The sequence below is a fragment of the Oncorhynchus gorbuscha genome, linkage group LG04 (assembly GCF_021184085.1).
Source record: "Oncorhynchus gorbuscha isolate QuinsamMale2020 ecotype Even-year linkage group LG04, OgorEven_v1.0, whole genome shotgun sequence".
NCBI classification, from domain to species: Eukaryota; Metazoa; Chordata; class Actinopteri; order Salmoniformes; family Salmonidae; genus Oncorhynchus; species Oncorhynchus gorbuscha.
Genome location: NC_060176.1, coordinates 59,143,919 through 59,167,270, shown reverse-complemented (window position 1 = coordinate 59,167,270; position 23,352 = coordinate 59,143,919). Strand labels below are relative to the sequence as shown.

At 43.8% G+C, this 23,352-nt stretch overlaps 1 protein-coding gene across 1 annotated transcript in view; it reads right to left on the bottom strand.

Annotated features, from left to right (window-relative positions):
• The window catches only part of LOC124034367 (transmembrane protein 132C-like), a 239,430-nt gene that overhangs the window by 6,000 nt on the left and 210,078 nt on the right, over positions 1-23,352 (bottom strand). Inside the window, exons 5-7 of the mRNA XM_046347473.1 lie at positions 17,597-17,740; positions 9,793-10,001; positions 553-826 (exon numbers count right to left, since the gene is read on the bottom strand). Of these exons, the coding sequence (XP_046203429.1) occupies positions 553-826; positions 9,793-10,001; positions 17,597-17,740 (627 nt within the window). The remainder of the gene's footprint in view (positions 1-552; positions 827-9,792; positions 10,002-17,596; positions 17,741-23,352) is intronic.

The window sequence follows — 23,352 nt, the reverse complement described above, 5'->3', positions numbered from 1 at the left end:
TGTGCCCAGACTAACGGGAGGCAGGAGCCAGGGGACGGGTATGGATGAGTGTGGAGATGAGGGCACGTCTGCCTGCAGACAGATGGATGAGTCCACACTGTCAGGCTGCTGATCAGTCTCACACAGACATCATTAACGGACTGCTGTTTATCCAGTTAGCCAGCGGAGGCTGACAAATGAAGGGGCCCTGCTAGTGAGAGATGACCTCCTTTCTTTCTGCACCAGAGTGAGGCCCCATTTACTGTCACCACAGACTAAAGCTGGGGACATGGGACCATTGATAACAACCTGCCTGGCTGACTGTACAAAGTGATAAGGAAAATGTTGGTGAAACAAAAATATAGATATTATCTCCTCCCATCCCGTTATAACTGACTTAAGATGACTGTTATAAGGTATTTTCCAGCCCTATGATTAAAACAGAGGGATGTTTTACGGTTATATTTTCAAATTCTTTCCATCCTCCCTCGTTCCTAACTCACTTGCTCTGTTAATTTTTGCTCTGCCGTTGAATGGAAACTGCTGATTATAACACACATATATACAGCGTACCTGGATGGTGGTCATCCCCATGTCCAGTCCCACCAGTATACGTCTGTCCTGAAGCTTAGCTATCTGGGGGTTCTCCACCTTCAGGAAGTCCCACACCAGCCCAGTGATGTCCACCTGCCAATCACTGCCTAGCATGAAGGCAGGCTGACCACGTGGGTTGGTGGATTCGGCCACAAAGTGTGTCAAAACTCGAACCATGGCATTCTGGTACTGTAACGTGCAGCTCCTCACTCTCCGGTCTTCATCATCCTCATCATCACTGTCCCGCGCAGACCTGCCATCACAAACAGAGGCAGTCTTTTAACATGAAACCCTAAACTAACCCCAACACTGGACATGTCTAAAATGAACATACTAAGTGTAACATGAACATGTAACACCCACTCACTGACAGCAAATCCTGTTCAAGTTGCCATAAGCAACCAGTCTTCTTCTCAAAGAATGGACTGTGTCTCAATGAGAATATGTATTGCAATGTGAAAATAAGGCTTACAAGGTTACAATGTTGCTTTTGTGGAATTCACCTGTAAAGTTGCTTTAAACAAGTGATTGTATGTCATAGATACATAGCACACTTCCCGTGAGATAAATAAACTCAGCAAAAAAAGAAATGTCTCTTTTTCAGGACACTGTCTTTCAAAGATAATTAAGAAAAGTCAAAATAATTTCAGATATTTTCATTGTAAAGGGTTTAAACACTGTTTCCCGTGTTTAATGAACCATAAGCAATTAATGAACATGCACCTGTGGAACGGTTGTTAATTACAGACGGTAGGCAATTAAAGTCACAGTTATGAAAACTTAGGACACTAGAGACCTTTCTACTGACTCTGAAAAACACCAAAAGAAAGATGCCCAGGGTCCTTGCTCATCTGCGTGAACGTGCCTTAGGCATGCTGCAAGGAGGCATGAAGACTGCAGATGTGGCCAGGGCAATAAATTGCAATGTCTGTACTGTGAGACTCCCAAGACAGCACTACAGGGAGACAGGACGGACAGCTGACCTCACCAGACATCACCAGCAACAACGTAGCCTGTGGACACAAACCCACCATCGCTGGAACAGACAGGACTGGCAAAAAGTGCTCTTCACTGACGAGTCACGGTTTTGTCTCACCAGTGGTGATGGTCGGATCCACGTTTATCGTCGAAGGAATGAGCATTACACCGAGGCCTGTACTCTGGAGCGGGATTGATTTGGAGGTGGAGGGTCCGTCTGAGGCGGTGTGTCACAGCATCATCGGACTGATCTTGTTGTCATTGCAGGCAATCTCAACTCTGCATTACAGGGAAGACATCCTCCTCCCTGATGTGGTACCCTTCCTGAAGGCTCTTCCTGACATGACCCTCCACCATGACAATGCCACCAGCCATACTGCTCGTTCTGTGCGTGATTTCCTGCAAGACAGGAACGTCAGTGTTCTGCCATGCCCAGCGAAGAGCCCGGATCTCAATCCCATTGAGCATGTCTGGGACCTGTTGGATCAGAGGGTGAGGGCTAGTGCCATTCTCCCTAGAAATGCCCAGGAACTTGCAGGTGCCTTGGTGGAAGAGTGGGGTAACATCTCACAGCAAGAATGTGAGTCGTCAACAGTGTAATAATCACAGGGCTTCGCCTGTCCTGCTGCCTCATCACCTAATCACATCATGTCTGGCCATAAACACACACACACACACACATGCACGGACACACATGCACACACACACACACAAGGTTTGATATTATGATGAGAGAGGAAAGAGTGAAGTTATTCACTTGAAATGTTATTCTTGTGATTATCCTCTTGCATGGTCTCTATTTAGGGTCTGGCAATGAAGACGCGAGCTGAGAGTGTTAGAGATCAGCCTTGAGTAATAGAGTTAAGGCACAGAAATTCCACTGACAAGATAAGAGGGATTTCAGGACGAGGGTTATTTCACATGCACAAGCACTCAAATCAAGGAATTAGTCTTCAGTAAGAAATAGTACGAAAAGAAAAGTGAATAAAGAACTGCAAACGCCTGTCTGCCTTTTTTTTACACTGTAGCGTGACATTTCCAACTTAACTGTGGTTATGGTTCAGCTTATCTTATTTATTGACAGATTACTGTCATTTCATCCACTCATACTCTCTACAGTGAGGGTCTTCCAGCTCCTAGGACCCGGGTCTGAATAGGGACTAGCTCCAGTCTAGAGGATTAGTCAGAGTATGGGCAGAGAGTGAGGATGTGATTGGGGCAGTATGAGGATGTGATTGTGGCAGAGTGGGGGAATTTGATTGGGGCAGAGTGGGAGGATGTGATTGGAACAGAGTGGGGGGATTTGATTGGGATAGAGTGGGAGGATGTGTTTGGGGCAGAGTGGGAGGATGTGATTGGAGCAGAGTGAGGATATGATTGGTGCAAAGTGAGGATGTGATTGGGGAAGAGAGAGGATGTGTTTGGGGCCGTGTGAGGATGGAATTGGGGCAGTAGGAGGATGTGCTTGGTGCCGAGTGAGGATGTGATTGGGGAAAGAGCTCTTAATTGCTAGATTACCAGCCACTTATTTATTTATATATATTTGAACCTTTATTCATACATCTCTTTTCCAAGAGAGACCTGGTCCAATAGCAGCAGGGGGAACAACGTTTCATGCGAAACAACTTACATACACTAACACAACTATAAACACACATACAGAACAACAATGACATATTACGTTAAAAAACACGAAAGTCTTGACTAAAAAACAGCTGTCCTAAAGACAATTACACTCTTCTATGATATATACATCGATCAAGTGTTTAAACTCCACCAACTAGATCAAACTAGATCATCAAATGTTTAAATGTTCAGGAGAGAATTCCAGGACCACGGAGCTGAGTAACTAAAACTCTTTCTACCATGACCTGTTATAATTTTTGATGCTGTTAGAAGCCAATGAGAATGGGGCCATAATTTACCGACCTGATTAAAAAAGAACTGGCATTAAAATGGCATTTTACCCAATATGGCCTTATAAATCAGTCTATACCAGTGTTTAAGCCTACGCAAGGTCAATGATGACCAGCCACAGCGCTGTAGAAATCACAATGATGTGTTAGACATTTTTGATTTGTAATGAACCCGAGGGCTGCATGATACTCTGAATCAAGTGCTCTCAGGGTAGTGGTTGAGGCCTGCATATATATAACATTACTAAAATCTAGAACCGGCAGTAATGTACATCGTAAGAGCTCCTTCCTGCCTCCAAAGAAAAACAAGCCTTATGCCGGTAATAAAAACCTATTCTCAGCTTGAGCTTCCTTATCAAGTTCTCTACATGCACAGCGAAGCTCAGCTTATCATCAACCTACACACCCAAATATGTGTACACTTTAACTTGTTATAACTTGCTATAGTATGCCCAGCCATTGTAGCAATGACATGATTAGTAACATGCCTGGCATTTGAAAATACCATGCATTTTATTTTACACAAATTTAGATCGAGTTTTAAATCATACAGATTCTGTTGTTTGATGTTAAATGCTCTTTGGGCATTTTCAAAAGCTAAAGAGAAACTACTACCTCTTGAATAAAGAACAGTATCATCTGCATAAAAATGAACATCCGCTGTTTCAATAAGATCCCCAATGTTGTTGATATACACAATGAACAACAATGGGCCAAAAATAGAACCTTGCGGAACACCTGAGCACACCTCTATGAACTCAGATTTACAACCATCTGCCAATACACTTTGTGTGCGATTTGATAGGTAATTTATAAACCAATATAGAGCATGACCAGTAATTCCACAACATTTTAACCTTTGCACTAACACAGTATGGTCCACGGTGTCAAACGCTTTCGACAAATCAATAAAGACAGACACACGACGTAACTTCTTGTCAAGAGCACAGTGAATGTCATTTAAAACCTTCAATGTTGCTGAAACAGTGCTGCCAGACCTGAAACCTGATTGCATTCTATTTAGATGTTGTTTTCTTGGAAGTAGGTCTTTAGCTGCCTAATAACTAACTCCAGTACCTTTGACAATACAGAGAATTTTGATATGGGTTGAAGTTGTCAAGTAGCGAAGGATCTCCACCTTTCAGGAGAGGCAGTACGAAAGCAGATTTCCATAACTTGGAGATTTCCTTAACATCAAGCGTGAGGTTAAAATTACATGTTAAAACCTGTTGGGGATAGGGCTGTCTACTGCCCCCGCTGGAGTAATTGCGTGCCCATAATAAACATAATTTTTTTTTGTCAAAAGTTGCTAATATATGCAAATAAAAATATTATTGAATAGAAAACACTCTAAAGCTTCTAAAACCGTTTAAATTATGTCTGTATGTAAAGCAGAACTCTCAGTGCAGTCATTCTCCCAAACTCTCTCTTGTCATCAGAAAAGTTGGCCCAACTTTGACGTCATCGCCCCCACCCTCCCAAGCACTTACAGGTCTGGGAACAGTCTCTCTGTCTTCAGCGCGATCTCAGCTTTCAATGGGGCTTCTCATTGTGAGAATCGTGCGCTCACGAGAGTTTTGGCGGGCCGAAACCTTTCGGTCACGCGAAAAAACAGGTCACTTTTATGCGCGCTCTGCTCCGGTCCTGTCTTTTTTCCAAGATCGATTATACAATGCATGCGTTTCTGTTCGTCCTCACGATTGCTGTACACCTTTATAACATGTTAAAGCTTGATTATGAACTTAGTTTGATAAGTTTAGTCGACATATAATATGTAAGTTTGACGTTTTGGTGCGCATCCACTTGACTTTTGGCTACATTTCAACCGAAATTTGTCGTGTTTGAGAACCGAAAGACACAGACTGCAAAACTAAACGCTGTTTTTGGTAAGTATAATTCCTTCCAGGTCTTCTGATGGAAGAACAGCAAAGGTAAGGGAATATTTATGTGGTAAATTTGGGTTTATGTGGACTCCAAGATAGAGGAGCCATAATGCTACTTTTTGAGTGCCGACTCATAGTATAGCCTAGTGAACGAAACCTGTAACGTTAAAAATAAATGTAACACAGCGATTGCATTCAGAAGAAGTGTATCTAACTATATATATGTAGAACATGCATATTTAGTCAAAGTTTATGATGTGTATTCCTTGTTAGCTGACGTTATCTGCCGGAGCTATCGTCATTTCTCAGGACATTTGAGTAGCATTTTTTGAACGATGCATCATTGTAAACAGAGATTTATGGATATATATAGCATATTATTGAAAAAAACATAAATGTACTGTGTAACATGTTATATTACTGTGATCTGATGAAGATTTCAAAAGGTTAGTGCATTATTTTTCTTTTAATCCTGCGTTTGTTGATTGCATATTTTTTTCAATTTGGCTATGCAAATTAGCTGTGTCTTCGGTGGTGGTTTGACATAAATATGTGCTATGTTTTCGCCGTAAAACATTTTAGAAATCTGACTTGCTGGGTAGATAAACAAGGTGTTATCTTTCATTTGAACCACTGGACTTGTTAATGTGTGGAGGTTAAATATTTTTAGGAATATTTTTGCGTTCCATGCGCCACCTTCCAGCTGAACGTGGGGGGGGGGGGTGTTCCAAAATTGGAACCCTAGTCCCCTTCTGGTTAAGGGGGAGCAATGATGTCTGCAGCTAGGTGCAGGAAGTGGGGGTCATCAGGGCCAGGTGACTTCTTTTCAACAATTTCTTTCAGGGCTTTACACACTTCTGAAACAGAGAAGGATGAAAAGGAGAACATGGTGAAGGAGTGCACAGGGGTGTCAGGTAAATTCATAGGGGGCTCAATTATACCTTTAGCCTTTTAAAATAAACTGCCTGCATCTATAAAAAAAAATGCTAATTCAAGGCTTTCAGAACGGAAGTTCTCTCAGTTACAATATGTGTGTCATAAACTGCCTGCATCTATAAAAAAAAATGCTAATTCAAGGCTTTCAGAACGGAAGTTCTCTCAGTTACAATATGTGTGTCGACCAACAATTGTTTGGGAAGCTGTGTATCGTTTTTGCACTCCAAACCCTTCACTACTTGCCAGAATTTGGATGGATTATTTAAATTATCTGAAGTAGTTTTCAGGTAGTGGTCTGCTTTCAATTTATGGATCATAGCCAAACCCATATTTCGAAGACATTTAAAAGCCATCCAATAATCTGCCGAAGCAGTCCCTCTTGCTTTAGCCCACATAGCATTTTGTTCCCTTATGATTCTAGTAAGTTCCTTAGTACAAATGAGCTACCAGCTACCACTTGAAAGTATAATAGGCTCAACGTTTTACCCTAAGAACAATGTGTTTTTGTTTAAAGGATGTAATTTGTCATTGATAATAATTACATATTGCTTTCATTCTCTTTGCCTTTAATCCTGCATTTATTTAAAGGGAATATTGCATACATCCTGGAATGTGTTGTGGAAAAGGGTAGTTCAACATCAGGGATTAATTCCATTCTATTCCATTCAGTGCTAGATACATCATGTATAAAACCTTGAATATCAAACCGCTTCCTGTTTCTTTTCATAATGACATGGAGATTTCTTAGGAATTTTACCATCTCTCACACAGGCAATAGCACAGTGATCACTTATGTCATTTGCAAAAATACCAGAAGCATTAAAACGATGAGGAGTATTGGTTAAGATCAAATCAATCAAAGAGGATTTCAGAGGATATTTTATATTCAACTTAGTTATACTAATGACAATCTGAGTGCGATTATAGGTATTGCATAGAATTTAGAGTTGATCAGAGCTAGATGTCAACCAGTCCTGATTCAGATCACCCATCCAGACAAACTCAGAGTTGACATGCTGTGATAACAATTCGAAAATACAATCCAGAGAGCCAACAGTAGTAGATAAAGGTCCATAACAACAAGATACAACAATATTTAAAAAATCAGCCAAGGTTTAGGTTCAAAGACAGATATTCAAATTGCTTAAGTTTAGTAACAGAAGTCAGAATGACCACCGAGAACTTGTCTTTTACATATACAGCAACACCACCCTCAGATTTATGATCTGTACGAAAAACATTGTACCATTTATGCCACTATTTTTGCCTGTAATAGATTTTTGTAGCCAGGTTTCAGAAAGCATAAATACATCATGGTCGGCAGTTTTTATCAATATATTCACAATATATATATTCGGCAGAAGACTTCTTGCATTCATATGCAAAAACTTCAGGCCACTCTGACTACATAATTTGGCAGGGGTAAGAATGTCAGGACCTGGGTTAGACTGCACATTTCCAGACCATAGAAGCAGCAAGATAATGGTAAGTCTTGGTCGAGGGTTACAACATTTGGATTTTACAGACAGCACTTGAACGAGAATCCATAGTCACCAGAATCTTTAACGTGACATATTTCAGGAGATGTGTAAAACAGAGTATTAAGAGAATAGTCCTGACTGGTTAAGTACCAAGAGAACAGTCCTGACATGTGAGCGCGAGAGTCCGATTTCTCCCAAACAATATGGGAGAAATCGGACTCTCGCGCTCACATGTCAGGACTGTTCTCTTGGTACTTAACCAGTGTGCATAGTTCTCAACAATGAATCCTCCTGTGCCCCCTCCCTGCATAGTTCTCAACAATGTTAACAATGTGCATAGTTCTCACGTGCATTTCGGAGCAAGCGTGGGGTTTCTCACAAAACTCGAGGGAGAAACAGTCATATATTTTGTCATTCATAGAGCAATGGGTTAGAAAAGTATCGCCGACATTGTAAAAGCCAAGGGTAGACAACAGCAACATGAACAACTGCAACATGTACATTTATTGTCCTAAGAGTCACTAATCAAATAGTCCAACAGCAGATCAATAAGAAGTCAGTGATGTATGAATATGATGTAGGTGAGCAAAACTATGGGGAGAGAGAGAGTGGCGAGTGCACCTGTACCAGAATGGGAGAGACAGACCAGGGCAGGCGGGGAGCAGGCAGTCAGACAGGCAAGAGAGATCAGTTCTCTGGCCAACACATCTCTCCCCCCGGGGGAGAGACCGTGTCCAAATTGTAATGTCGAAAGAGGACAGTTAGTGACATTGTTTTGGCAAGTTCAGCCTTTGAGGACAACATACATTCACTTATATAATAAGAAACATGCAGATGTTCTTAAAACAGAACATAAGAACCCTTCACAAACGTTACCCGGTCCCGGAACAAAGGAAACATTGCCATGAGAAGAAAATCATCATGACATGTTGCACATCCCTCACAGAGAGCACACTTGTATCCCTGAGCGAGGGGAATTCATTCATGTGCCTGCCTGTAAACACTTATCTTGTCCATGTTTTGATTGGGGCTGCTGGGAGGGGGAGGCAAACCCCGCAAATGCAAGACTGTGGAGCATTCTGGCAAGCATCCCACTCCCAGGCCTGGACACACATAATCTGGATCCCAATGGTCTCTCTCTCTCTCTCTCTCTCTCTCTGTCTTGTCTCTGTGGCACACTTAGCAGCCTATCTGACGAAGGCAGGTCCCTTCTCTTGGTATTGAGGCTCTGAATGGGCCCGTGCTCTGTGGGTTCCTTGGACTGTGGACGGGTGCCCGGGGCCCGCTCTCGTCACCAGTCACCCCGCTATTTTGCAAGGTTACGCCTGTTATTCCCTGATAAACAGAGATGAGAGGAGGAGAGGGAGGAAACAAACTCCCAGCGGTCTGTCAGCTTCCATGCCAGACCAAACACACTCATCAACAAGTACAACAGAAATGGACTGTCCCTGCTGATAGGGGCATACCAACACACAATAGGAAAACAACATAGCACAACAAGCCCCCACAAATCCAAACTATATGCCTCTCACCTCAGTTAGTGAAAATGTTGAATAAGATAACAGCTAATTAGAAAGGAGCCAGACACCTTCATGTCCAGGCTGGCAGGTGAGAGAGGGGACTCAAACCAGGTCCAACAGTGAACATGTCCAGTACTAATTATAATATGTTGACCTATGTCTGCTCCCTCCATTGATGGGTGTCAAAGAGTGTGAGGCCAGCAGAATGGTGGGTAAGGTGCTATTGGAGACGAGGCCTCGGGGGAGAGAGGGGTGACCTTCAGACAGCTCTAATAATGCCAGGCCCTGCAGTGAGCCAGAAGCAACCATGGTAGTTGTGTCCAACACAACACAGCCCTCATTGCCCTGTGTGGCTATAAACAATAACTGGTAATGTTGCATAGCTTTAGAAAGCTTGGGAACTCACCTTTCTGGTATTTTTTAAAATAAATTGCTGAGGTGTACTAACTTTTGAGGACACAAGCTCAAGCTTGTGATTCTATGGAAGGGGAAGAGGGACACATACCTTTGGCTGCTTGCCATGATGGGCACCCTCCACCCCTTGATCTGGCTGAGCTCTGTGTCAGACACCTCGATCTGGAGGGGCAGCCGTGGGATCCACACGTTCATCTCCAGCTGAGCACTCAGGTAGCTGTAGGTGAAGTTCACCATCATCCTCACCTTGCCCTTCATCTCCTTCCCATTCACAAACACATAGTCACACCTATCTGACACCTGGATAGGAATAGGAGAGGAGGGGGAGAGAAGCATGTGTAATTATCACAAGGAGATACCCAGACAAAGCAGCACCATCAGGACCAGCCAAACCCAACTCAACGGACAATGCTGGCACGCACACACACACACACTTTCCAAACTGTGCTGTACTGTACTGTAGGATGTATTTTATCTCGACCCTTACAGAATGAGATGCACTATAGGCCAGATAAAGTGTTGTGTCCCTCAGCATTATTTATTGCCATCCCCTCTATTTATGAACAACTACAAAAGGAGAGAAGAGGGCAGGGGCACATCTTTGAATGTGTGGATAGAGGGTTGCAATGCAGCCTCCTAGATGACCTAGATATGCCCCGGGGCTAAATGCAGCACCAACAGATGGCAGCTAGAGAGAGGAAGGCAGGTCTCCGCTGATAACATGACAAGCTCAAAATCATCTGTTTCATAAATGGCCTTTTAGTGGAAATCACTGGGCCAATTGCATGCCATTGAAAGGAGCAGGGCTTCATAGCTCCTCATTGCTTTAGCTGCCTGACCTCGCTCCTTCACTAGCAACTACTCTTTGATCCACACCCAGCCTCTCTCTCTTAAAGCCCTATGATGTAGCCATGTAGCACCACAAATACACAAAAAACCTCAAAGGGCCTTCAGAGGGGTGGCCGGAAGTTACAGGAGCGCATCGAACACACAAACATGGAACACCCCCCCCCACACACACACACACACACACCTGCCCAGCCACAAACATACACACTCACACACTTCTAAAAGCATACAGAGTAGGGAATTGATCTATTTTGAAAGCAGGTATTTTGAGAAAGCTCCCGTTAGCAGTTTACTACTACAATGAGATGAATTGAGATGAAATCATAAAATATATTTTCCCATTTCCAAGTTGCTTCTTTATTGCCAGATATAAGAGATGAATAAGCAATCATCATTCACAGAACGTACAGTGTGTCTTCAAGGAAAAGGGATTGTGTGACAGATACCCAGCTCTTCCCGAACTCTCCTCTCCCTGCATCACTGCTCGTCTGAGGCAGCTTTAGAACCCCAGACTCCCACCTGCTCAATGCTCCATGTCTCCTGTTGTTGCACATGTCCTTCCCTCACTTTCACCAAACAAAAGCACAAGCCTTTCTGGGTTTCAAGCCTTTGTTACTTATTTGCTCTCCCTGACATGAATCCTTCTAAGGAGGTCTGGGTTACACTGTAGGGCAGCCCAAGGGCTACAGTCAACTATCAGAGCTTCCTTCAAAGTACTGCTTTAGACTTCAATTCTAAAATGGATTTCTTACCACTGGATATCTTCGCTCAGCATGTCTGCAATAGGAAGCTTTGTAAGGTGAACCCACCACACTATGTCTTATTGTTTCTTCCTGGTCTGGGGAATAGTCATTCTGTATTAAAGCAATACATATTAGGACCACTATGTCTACAACTTATAATGGCACAAATAATGAAGAGGATGATGATGATGTAATGGTTTTATTGCAAAGACTGGCAGCATTGCTGTATTGCTACTGGTTTCTAATAAAGTTATTAAAACTCTGCTTCTTCACAACAGACTGAGCGGATTCTGCTCTGTCAGAGCTTGATGTGTGAGTCTGTTTGGACTGATAAAGATGTCAAAGGAGTCCTCACTTCTTATCAGGCTCTATTGTTCTCTTCACCCTTGCGCTCTCGCTCTCTCTCTCTCTCTCTCTCTCTCTCTCTCTCTCTCTCTCTCTCTCTCTCTCTCTGTCTGTCTGTCTCTGTCTCTCTATCTCTCTCTCTCTCATAAAGTGCATTCGACAGACAATGTCAAAGCCATTTCCCTAGAGTTGAAACTTTACAACAGGTCTGCACAGCACATCACGGTTGTAACATCACTGATAAACAAAATGACACTAAGCAGCATTTCTTCAAGTGCCATTTGATGTGCCCCCCCACTCACCCACCCACACACACACACACACACACACACAATGCAACGCTTTATGATTTACAGCAGTGCTTTGGCCACAAAGATAATCACTGTCTGCGATATTATATTAAACCTACATCTGTCAGGGGTGAGTGTGGAGGACTGCAACATGTCCTAACAGCTTGTCTGAGTGCTGGGATTGATTCACATACAACACTATGGCACCTGACAGTAACTGCCTGCTGCAGCTTCTCTAATTCACAATAATCTGAGCAGAAACAATTATGGAGAACATGGTAGATGAAGTCCAGCCATCCTAACACATTACACGGACTAACACTGGCCCCCAGTGGCACATTATCAGCCATCTTCACTCACAATCAATACTTTTACGTACACACTCACCATCCTCCTCCTCAGTAGGCTGACACGGGAAGGCTGGTATTGTAGAAGACTGGAGGGAAGCGACCACTTCACTGTGAGTTATACAGTCTCTGTCACACTCATCCCTCAAGATATCATAAACGTCCAGGAGGATCCAGAGGCACATGAATCAGACACATTAGGCAGCTAACGGGAGAATACTTACGAAGGACATTAAGGCTGTCTCGGGATCTAGCCCAGGAAATGAACGACTTGCCAGACAGATACAATCAGTGGTAGATATGAGGGATGGGATTGGAGAAGCATGACGGTGGGCAGGGCTAGGTGTTGAATATAGGAGTTGGCTTGACAGAATCAATTAAGCAGCCCACGGTCCACATCAGCCGTGCCACTCATATCAGCACAGCACCTAGGGGCACCCGTGAATCCTCCTGTGCCCCCTCCCTGGTTGGAGGAACCCATCTACATGGCAATAAACAGACCAGGAATCCACGTACATCAGATCCCTCCCTTCAAAGACAAGTGCTTAAATTCATAAAAATTAATTGAGTGAAGAACCTGAAATGGCAATCTAAATGGACTTGTGCTCTTCATGAACAATGCCTTCACTTACAGACCAGGACTGTTATTGGACATAATGTTTCAGGTCTGGGATTGAGAGTTTTATTGGTTTCACTTTCACACCAAGGCTATTGTGTTACATGTAGAATGTCCCAAACATTTTGTATCTTTCACGCTACACAGATCAGAGGTGGAGAAAACAAGAATGAGTGATGATGTTGCTTTCCTGAGAACTGGTCTATACAGCTATCATTTATCCAGAGTGCAGTGGTTCTAGTGGCGACAGCAGCGCTCAGTGGAGCTGGGAGAGGAGGATTGATACCCCAGATCTCATCTGTCATAGTACTTCTGCACTGACTCAACCTATAGTTTGTAGCTTTATGGATGACAGAGATATGGATTAAACGGGGTTAACTAGTACAACAATGGGTTCATCTGAGCAATCTCAAGCAGGAGGCGATAGGAAAGAATACCACATAAATACCACATACATGACTGTCAGAGTAAAGCCAAAGGATGAACAAAGGGTAGTTACAGCAATAGAATCAGACCAATCAAGGCAGCCTGATAAAGGGAATGGTATTTGTGATGACAATTCTGTCTCCTTTGCTCTCTCCTACTCTCTTTAGTTCTCACCGTGTAATTAAAAGTGAGAATATGTACCCTAGACTAGCGTGTGCATGGTGAGGTGGAAGATTTCATGCTCCCTGCGTCAGTTTCGTCAACATTTAAAAAAAATCCAAACCTACATGGGCGGTTTGTGTAGACGCTAGGTCTAGCAGAGGAGCTACAGTGATTGAATGTGAGCAATCATTCTCCTTCACCAGTATCTTCAATGAGATGCCAGAGGCTGGCTGAGAGAGGGGACACACAGAACCCAAACATCACACGTTCTGCAGAGCAGAATGCCTTTACACCTCCTGGAGAGGGTATCTCAACTACTGTCGGACTAATAACCTCAGTGTACCCACAAATACTGCACAGAGTGGGACACCGAACTGATCTGGAACCAGGGGAGAGTGTGGGCCGCTCACATACGCTACTCTCTTTACTGGCTGGCACATTTGCCTACATTGGATCTCATCAGTCCTTTAGCAGGCCTGTCAAAGCCATGCACCCCAAAAAGTATGTATACAAATATGCAAACAAATGATAATATGGACAAATTTTTGCCTGTACCTGTCAACACAGATCTGTTTTTAAGTAGCGTTATTCTGTAGCTGGGGTTAAGGGAGAATGTCAGATGAGGCATCCTTTTAAAATGATTCAGTGTAATTATAAAGCTACGGAGTGAATAAAGCAGCAGGAAATGAGCACAGTGATTCATTATTCAGGTGATGTGGCACCCTGTGTTTACTTAACACTGCCTTCAATTCCCCAGGCCCAAAAGACATGAAGTAGTTATGTTTACACTCATGACTAGAAATGAACTGACACAATCTAGCTCTTCTTCACCCAACCGGTTTATACATTAAACACGTGTATTTCTACTCAAAGCACAGGCATCCTGTATCAGCAACCTCTTTATATGCGGTTGTTCCTTTCCTCAGAAAATCACTCTGGTGTGGAGGGTCTTCAGTTTTCTAACTATAGCCAACAACACAATGCTAATGTGGTAGAGTAGTCGACAGAAAAAGTTTCCTCTAAAACACAATTGAAGAAAATCATCTTTTAGATGTGGAGTGTAAAAACAAGGCCAAAATTCCATCCTCCCTGTAGCTCATCAGAGTAAACAGAGTAGCTACCTCTTTCTTTACAATGGCCAGTTAACACTATACTGGGCTTATAGGAAGCTCTATTGGATGTCTTAATAATAAATGTGCCTGTGATTAGGATGGCCCAGGTTGTCGTCTCCCTGGCTGAATTCATCTTCATGACATGTTCAAAGAGAGGGAAACCGACATCAACTGGCAGAGCCTTTGGCACACAATGGACCTGTCTGTTGACAGCTCACCCAGTTAGGATGAGAAACAGACTGTGGACAGATTGAAGGCTCTGTCTCTACTCCAGTTGGTGTTTTGGAGAGTTAGCCATTCCATTGATAATGAACCAGTCACTGTGAGTCAGGAGGAGGATTTCTCAGAGAACAGAAGTGAGCCATTGATGTGGAGGCACTGCCTGAATCCCACTGTACTGTTCTGGGCTTGGTGTTGTGTTTTGTGTAGTGTGCCCTCGGTTTGAGAGAGTCACGGAAAAGAAAAGAAAACTCAAGCGACCTGTCATTGATGTTTCCCTATTAAATGCTTTCTTTTTCTGTGTTTGTGTATCCTGTCTTGGGGCTTAAATCTGAAAACAGACACTCTAAAAATAGAGAGTTTTCTTGTCTGTTCCGGATTTGTTTATTGATTTAACATACTGTAAGCTTGAACGTACAATTCTTTGCAAGGATAAAATGCCATGTATATTGTCAATCATTGCATATTTGCTCTCATTCAATCCTATTTAGTTCAAATAAATCATTCCCAGTGTCTTAGTTGTTGCATAATCAGGCACACCCATATGCACCCCTATTGTTGTGTCTTTACTGCTGTGCAAGTGAAAATAATGTGTGCCTATTTGTCACATGTCAGTGGCTAACCTGAATAGAATCCTAAGGCACTTTACAGCCTGCGTATAGCAGTTGAGATTATAATTAAACTACAGTGGGGCAAAAAGATGAGGCCTGTACTTTTCATCACAGGTACACTTCAACTATGACAGACAAAATGAAAAAAAAAACATCCAGAAAATCACATTGTAGGATTTTTAATGAAATTATTTGCAAATTATGGTGGAAAATAAGTATTTGGTCACCTACAAACAAGCAAGATTTGTGGCTCTCACAGACCTGTAACTTCTTCTTTAAGAGGCTCCTCTGTCCTCCACTCGTTACCTGTATTAATGGCAACTGTTTGAACTTGTTATCAGTATAAAAGGCACTTGTCCACAACCTCAAACAGTCACATTCCAAACTCCACTATGGCCAAGACCAAAGAGCTGTCAAAGGAGACCAGAAACAAAATTGTAGACCTGCACCAGGCTGGCAAGATCTCACCCCGTGGGATCAAAATTATCACAATAACGGTGTGCAAAAATCCCAGAACCACACGGGGGACCTAGTGAATGACTTGCAGAGAGCTGGGACCAAAGTAACAAAGCCTACCATCAGTAACACACTACGCCGCCAGGGACTCAAATCCTGCAGTGCCAGACGTGTCCCCCTGCTTAAGCCAGTACATGTCCAGGCCTGTCTGAAGTTTGCTAGAGAGCATTTGGATGATCCACAAGAAGATTGGGAGAATCTCATATGGTCAGATGAAACCAAAATATAACTTTTTGGTAAAAACTCTACTCGTCGTGTTTGGAGGACAAATAATGCTGAGTTGCATCCAAAGAACACCATACCTACTGTGAAGCATGGGGGTGGAAACATCAGGCTTTGGGGCTGTTTTTCTGCAAAGGGACCAGGACGACTGATCAGTTTAAAGGAAAGAATGAATGGGACCATGTATCATGAGATTTTGAGTGAAAACCTCCTTCCATCAGCAAGGGCATTGAAGATGAAACGTGGCTGGGTTTTTTAGCATGACAATGATCCCAAACACACTGCCCGGGCAACGAAGGAGTTTCTTCGTAAGAAGCATTTCAAGGTCCTGGAGTGGCCTAGCCAGTCTCCAGATCTCAACCCCATAGAAAATCTTTGTAGGGAGTTGAAAGTCCATGTTGCTCAGCAACAGCCCCAAAACATCACTGCTCTAGAGGAGATCTGCATGGAGGAATGGGCCAAAATACCAGCAACAGTGTGTGAAAACCTTGTGAAGACTTACAGAAAACGTTTGACCTCTGTCATTGCCAACAAAGGGTATATAACAAAGCATTGAGATAAACTTTTGTTATTGACCAAATACTTATTTTCCCACCATAATTTGCAAATAAATTCATAAAAAATCCTACAACGTGATTTTCTTGATTTTTTCTCTCTCATTTTGTCTGTCATAGTTTAAGTGTACCTATGATGAAAATTACAGGCCTCTCTCATCTTTTTAAGTGGGAGAACTTGCACAATTGGTGGCTGACTAAATACTTTTTTGCCCCACTGTATGTGAACACAAGAAAAACACAGTGCTTCAAAGCAGTGTTATGTGTGGAATGAAGTCCATATCCAAAGTCTGAAGACTGAAAAGAGTTTGGATGAATGAAAAATGAAATACAAAATACATTTTTCTAAACGTACTTGAGTTTTGTCACTTCTTGCAACTGGCAATGAGTCAGGCTCAGACTACAGTCAATACAGCAATAAATGACCATGCAATTGCACTTGACCATTCTTCAATATGCTCCACCTTCCATGAGCTAGCTGAAACCCATCTCACTGGAAACTCCATCTCACTCACTAAACACTGGTCACTAAACACTGGTCACCAAACACTGGTCACTGGAATTCAATTAAGACATCTGCACACTCAAATAATACCAACATGTAAAACAAAACAACAAAAAAATGCATGACGCTCATGCAAACATGCTGCCACTTTTTCGAACAGCAATATTTTCTAACCATATACAGTACAAACTCAATATGCACATAAATGACTTGAAATGTTATGGTAATTTGAGCGACAATGCTTCAAAATTACACTGCTAGTGAGAAGAGAATGCAAGAATGAGGCTTAGAAAAACATTTATTATAAGTTTGATAATAAAGATTTTTTGTTGTCTATGACTCAAATAATTTATTTCGGATTAGTTTCCCCTGACTGACCTTGACCACATCTTCATCTGTGGAGCGACAGTCCACTGCCTCTGAGACGTCAGTGACCATGCCGTCTGCTCCGATGGTCACCACTTTCACCGGGACAGCCACTGTCTTCCCTGTCAACACGGCCGTGTTCAGGATCTCTGTGTCCTGAGAGAGAGACAGGGGACCATCACAGTCAAACACAGGGTAATATCAGAATACACTAAGGAGAAAAACAGCTGCACAATCAGAACTGTTACTGAGTGGACAGCTCTACAACAGCACCATGGACAGTTTTAGAATCATCACCACTACTGAGTGTACAGCTCTAGAATCATCACCATTACTGAATGGACAGCTCTAGAATCAGCACCATTACTGAGTGGGCAGCTCTAGAGTGGACAGCTCCAAAATAAGCACAATTAATGAGTGGACAACTCTAGAATCAGCACGATTACAGAGTGAAAATCTCAAAAAATGGACAGCTCCAGAATCAGCATCATAAACTGAGTGGACGGCTATGGAGTAGACAGCTCCAGAATGAGCACCATTACTGAGTGGACAGCTGTGGAGTAGACAGCTCCAGAATCAGCACCATTACTGAGTGGACAGCTGTGGAGTAGACAGCTCCAGAATCAGCACCATTACTGAGTGGACGGTTGTGGAGTAGACAGCCCCAGAATCAGCATTGCTACTAGGTGGACAGCTCTAGAACGAACACCGCTTTTGACTCATTACTGTTCGTGAGTTCACAGCTCTGGGTAGAGAAGCAAACTCAGTACTATCAGTGAGTGGGCAGCTGTGTCTGACCTTAGTACTGTTAGTGAATGGGAACCCTAGTAGAGAAAGAGGATCGGCAGGGGTTCATTACTCCCAATAGAGCTCTTAAACTTTCATTACACAGCCATCACACTGTCAGAAGATATACTTGGTTCAATTAAGATAGGCCCGGGAAAAGCTTTACTGTCTTAGCCAGACATAAACATTACATTGTCTGTTATAGCCATTCACTACATCTCAATTTCAATTAGACGGCTAAATAAGCTGAACCACCACTAGAAATGCCTTGGAGCCAAGGTACACAGCCATTAAGTCATTGAGGACTGTCTGCTCTTTGCTCTATTGAGGAACCCACATGACAATTGAATCCTATAGAGTGAAAAAGGTCATACCAAGCAAGGTCGTCTTGTTTAATTGCTACTGTGAAACCTCTATAAAGAGATTCACAATCATTTCAATGGTTTGGCTTTGAAAGGGCTTTACAATGGGCAGAAACTGAGCGGTCCTCTTTACTTTGCTCAGTTAAAGCTGTATTGAAGACTTGGCTCTCAAATGCTTTGACGACGGCATGACATTATGCAGAATTTAGGTATGGATATTAACCTAATTCTAAAACGACGTCTCTATCCTTTCATATCACTAATACTGACACCTTGTGACAGGCTCTATCTGCTGTGTGTTTGACTTCCTGTCAACATTGCCCTTTCTCTGCATGAGGGGAAAACACATGGATTTGTACACTGCTCCTTAAGACTTTCACTTGTGTTTGTGTGCTTGTGAATAAGAGGCATTGAAAAAAAGAGAGAAAAGGGGGATTAAGTTCTGTTAAAAGGAGCATGGACGTTTGTAAGCGTCAATTACCAGTCCATTCAGGCTTGAGTGAAATTATTATTGGTTGAGACAAAAAATACCAAGGACTCACAAAATCAATAATGTGGCACTATCTTCAAATGTCTTTTCATTATATTTCTTATAGACTGTAACATTGTTATATAGCATATAGAATCATATAGATTCGGACTTTGCTGACTTTGATTCAAATTCCCGGAATTAGCGGCTGCAGTAAATTAATTCTGTCCCTGCTGGGATTCCTCCATTTCCAGAGGGTCTTTTATAATAGATGATGAGGTAAATGGTTGAGACTCGATGAAACACAGAGCATTACAGAGGCTGGAAGTGACCCAGCAGGCTGGAACCAGCAGGAGAAGCGAGAGAGCAGGTTCTGGCAGTAATAAGCCACAGTGGAATGTCACAGAGATGCTTCAATGGCCCACACAGCCAGCCAGCCACACACAGACAGCGCAATTTAATGCAAAACGGAGAGCATTGGGGCACAACAGGAGAGTTACGTAAAGCTGAGTCTGTATGGGACAGAGGTCATAGGGAAATATGAGCCAGATTCCTGTAGTATAGGAATGATTACTCTATTAACTAGTAATGCTACCACCTGACTGGGAAAGTTAGACTCTTTAAGTATGGGATACATTTCTGTCACTCTTGTACCTGAGAAACCAGATACCTACAACCCACTTATTTTGAGCGACTACCTCACATGGCCTTGATACGTGTTGTTCTGCGACCCAGGAGCAAATAGCTACCAGTTCTGAACTCTATTTGATAGCCAATCAGCCCTGTCTCAGCCACACAGATTGAGAGTGTTTTTCAGCCTTTGCCCTGTAACGTGTAGGAGAAGTGGCTGCCCAGTTTATCATGCGGTTCTCTGTTAGCATTCAGCACGGTGCAGTCGCTGCCTGGCAATGTTGTCTGGACCATAATTCTTGCCTGCGTCTGGCTTGGATCTGAAAATAAGTGAGATTTATGGTGTCAGCCAGAGTGACACAGCCAGCATGAGAAGCAGCCAGCCAAGCTCCAAATGCTGTCCCAGCCTACAGGCTAGTGATCCGCTCACCACATCTGCCTCTGTTTGCCCTAAAACATCCACATTCTAACCCAGGAAACTTGGCCAGTGCTCCCACTAGAGCAGGTCTAGCACACTGTTGAGCCATGGAAGAGAAGAGAAGAGAAGAGAAGAGAAGAAAGAGGAGAGAAAGAGAGAGGAGAGATGTAAACACACGTCTGTTGTGGATATACAGTACCAGTCAAAAGTTTGGACACACATACTCATTCATTTTTTACTATTTTCTAAATTGTAGAATAATAGTGAATACATCAAAATGATGAAATAACACATGGAATCATGTAGTAACCAAAAAAGTGTTTAACAAATCAAAATATATTTTAGATTTTAAATTCTTCAAAGTAGCCACCCTTGATGACAGCTTTGCACACACAACCAGCTTCACCTGGAATGCTTATCCAACAGTCTTGAAGGAGTTTCCAGATATGCTCAGAACCTGTCTGCTTTTCCTTCATTTTGTGGTCCAACTCATCACAAACCATCTCAATTTGGTTGAGGTCAAGTGATTGTGGAGGCCAGGTCATCTGATGCCGCACTCCATCACTCTCCTTCTTGGTCAAATAGCCCTTACACAGAGTGGAGGAGTGTTGGGTCATTGTCCTGTTGAAAAACAAATGATAGTCCCACTAATCGCAAACCAGATGATTTGGCTTATCACTGCAGAATGCTGTGGTAGCCATGCTGGTTAAGTGTGCCTTGAATTCTAATTAAATCATTGACAGTGTCACCACCAAAACACCCTCACACCATCACACCTCCTTCTCCATGCTTCACATTGGGAACCACATATGCAGAGATCATCTGTTCACCTACTTTGCGTCTCACAAAGACATGGCGGTTGGAACCAAAAATCTCCAATTTGGACAGATTTCCACCAGTCTAATGTCCATTGATCGTGTTTCTTGGCCCAAGCATGTCTCTTCTTCTTATTGGTGTCCTTTAGTGGTGGTTCCTGTGCAGTAATTCAACCACGAAGGCCTGATTCACGCAGTCTCCTCTGGACAGTTGATGTTGAGATGTGTCTGTTAACTTTGAATTTCATGCTGTCACAGTTACCAGCCCTTTCAAGCTTAACATCCTTATCATTTATCGCCCTCCAGGTCCCCTCGGAGAGTTCATCAATGAGCTTGATGCCTTGATAAGCTCCTTTCCTGAGGACGGCTCACCTCTCACAGTTCTGGGCGACTTTAACCTCCCCACGTCTACCTTTGACTCATTCCTCTCTGCCTCCTTCTTTCCACTCCTCTCCTCTTTTGACCTCACCCTCTCACCTTCCCCCCCTACTCACAAGGCAGGCAATACGCTCGACCTCATCTTTACTAGATGCTGTTCTTCCACTAACCTCATTGCAACTCCCCTCCAAGTCTCCGACCACTACCTTGTATCCTTTTCCCTCTCGCTCTCATCCAACACTTCCCACATTGCCCCTACTCGGATGGTATCGCGCCGTCCCAACCTTCGCTCTCTCTCCCCCGCTACTCTCTCCTCTTCCATCCTATCATCTCTTCCCTCTGCTCAAACCTTCTCTAACCTATCTCCTGATTCTGCCTCCTCAACCCTCCTCTCCTCCCTTTCTGCATCCTTTGACTCTCAATGTCCCCTATCTTCCAGGCCGGCTCGGTCCTCCCCTCCCGCTCCGTGGCTTGACGACTCATTGCGAGCTCACAGAACAGGGCTCCGGGCAGCCGAGCAGAAATGGAGGAAAACTCGCCTCCCTGCGGACCTGGCATCCTTTCACTCCCTCCTCTCTACATTTTCCTCCTCTGTCTCTGCTGCTAAAGCCACTTTCTACCACTCTAAATTCCAAGCATCTGCCTCTAACCCTAGGAAGCTCTTTGCCACCTTCTCCTCCCTCCAGAATCCTCCTCCCCCTCCCCCCCTCCTCCCTCTCTGCAGATGACTTTGTCAACCATTTTGAAAAGAAGGTCGACGACATCCGATCCTCGTTTGCTAAGTCAAACGGCACCGCTGGTTCTGCTCACACTGCCCTATCCTGTGCTCTGACCTCTTTCTCCCCTCTCTCTCCAGATGAAATCTCGCGTCTTGTGACGGCCGGCCGCCCAACATCCTGCCCGCTCGACCCTATCCCCTCCTCTCTTCTCCAGACCATTTCCGGAGACCTTCTCCCTTACCTCACCTCGCTCATCAACTTATCCCTGACCGCTGGCTACGTCCCTTCCGTCTTCAAGAGAGCGAGAGTTGCACCCCTTCTGAAAAAACCTACACTCGATCCCTCCGATGTTAACAACTACAGACCAGTATCCCTTCTTTCTTTTCTCTCTAAAACTCTTGAACGTGCCGTCCTTGGTCAGCTCTCCCGCTATCTCTCTCAGAATGACCTTCTTGATCCAAATCAGTCAGGTTTCAAGACTAGTCATTCAACTGAGACTGCTCTTCTCTGTATCACGGAGGCGCTCCGCACCACTAAAGCTAACTCTCTCTCCTCTGCTCTCATCCTTCTAGACCTATCGGCTGCCTTCGATACTGTGAACCATCAGATCCTCCTCTCCACCCTCTCCGAGTTGGGCATCTCCGGCGCGGCCCACGCTTGGATTGCGTCCTACCTGACAGGTCGCTCCTACCAGGTGGCGTGGCGAGAATCTGTCTCCTCACCACGCGCTCTCACCACTGGTGTCCCCCAGGGCTCTGTTCTAGGCCCTCTCCTATTCTCGCTATACACCAAGTCACTTGGCTCTGTCATAACCTCACATGGTCTCTCCTATCATTGCTATGCAGACGACACACAATTAATCTTCTCCTTTCCCCCTTCTGATGACCAGGTGGCGAATCGCATCTCTGCATGTCTGGCAGACATATCAGTGTGGATGACGGATCACCACCTCAAGCTGAACTTCGGCAAGACGGAGCTGCTCTTCCTCCCGGGGAAGGACTGCCCGTTCCATGATCTCGCCATCACGGTTGACAACTCCATTGTGTCCTCCTCCCAGAGCGCTAAGAACCTTGGCGTGATCCTGGACAACACCCTGTCGTTCTCAACTAACATCAAGGCGGTGGCCCGTTCCTGTAGGTTCATGCTCTACAACATCCGCAGAGTACGACCCTGCCTCACACAGGAAGAGGC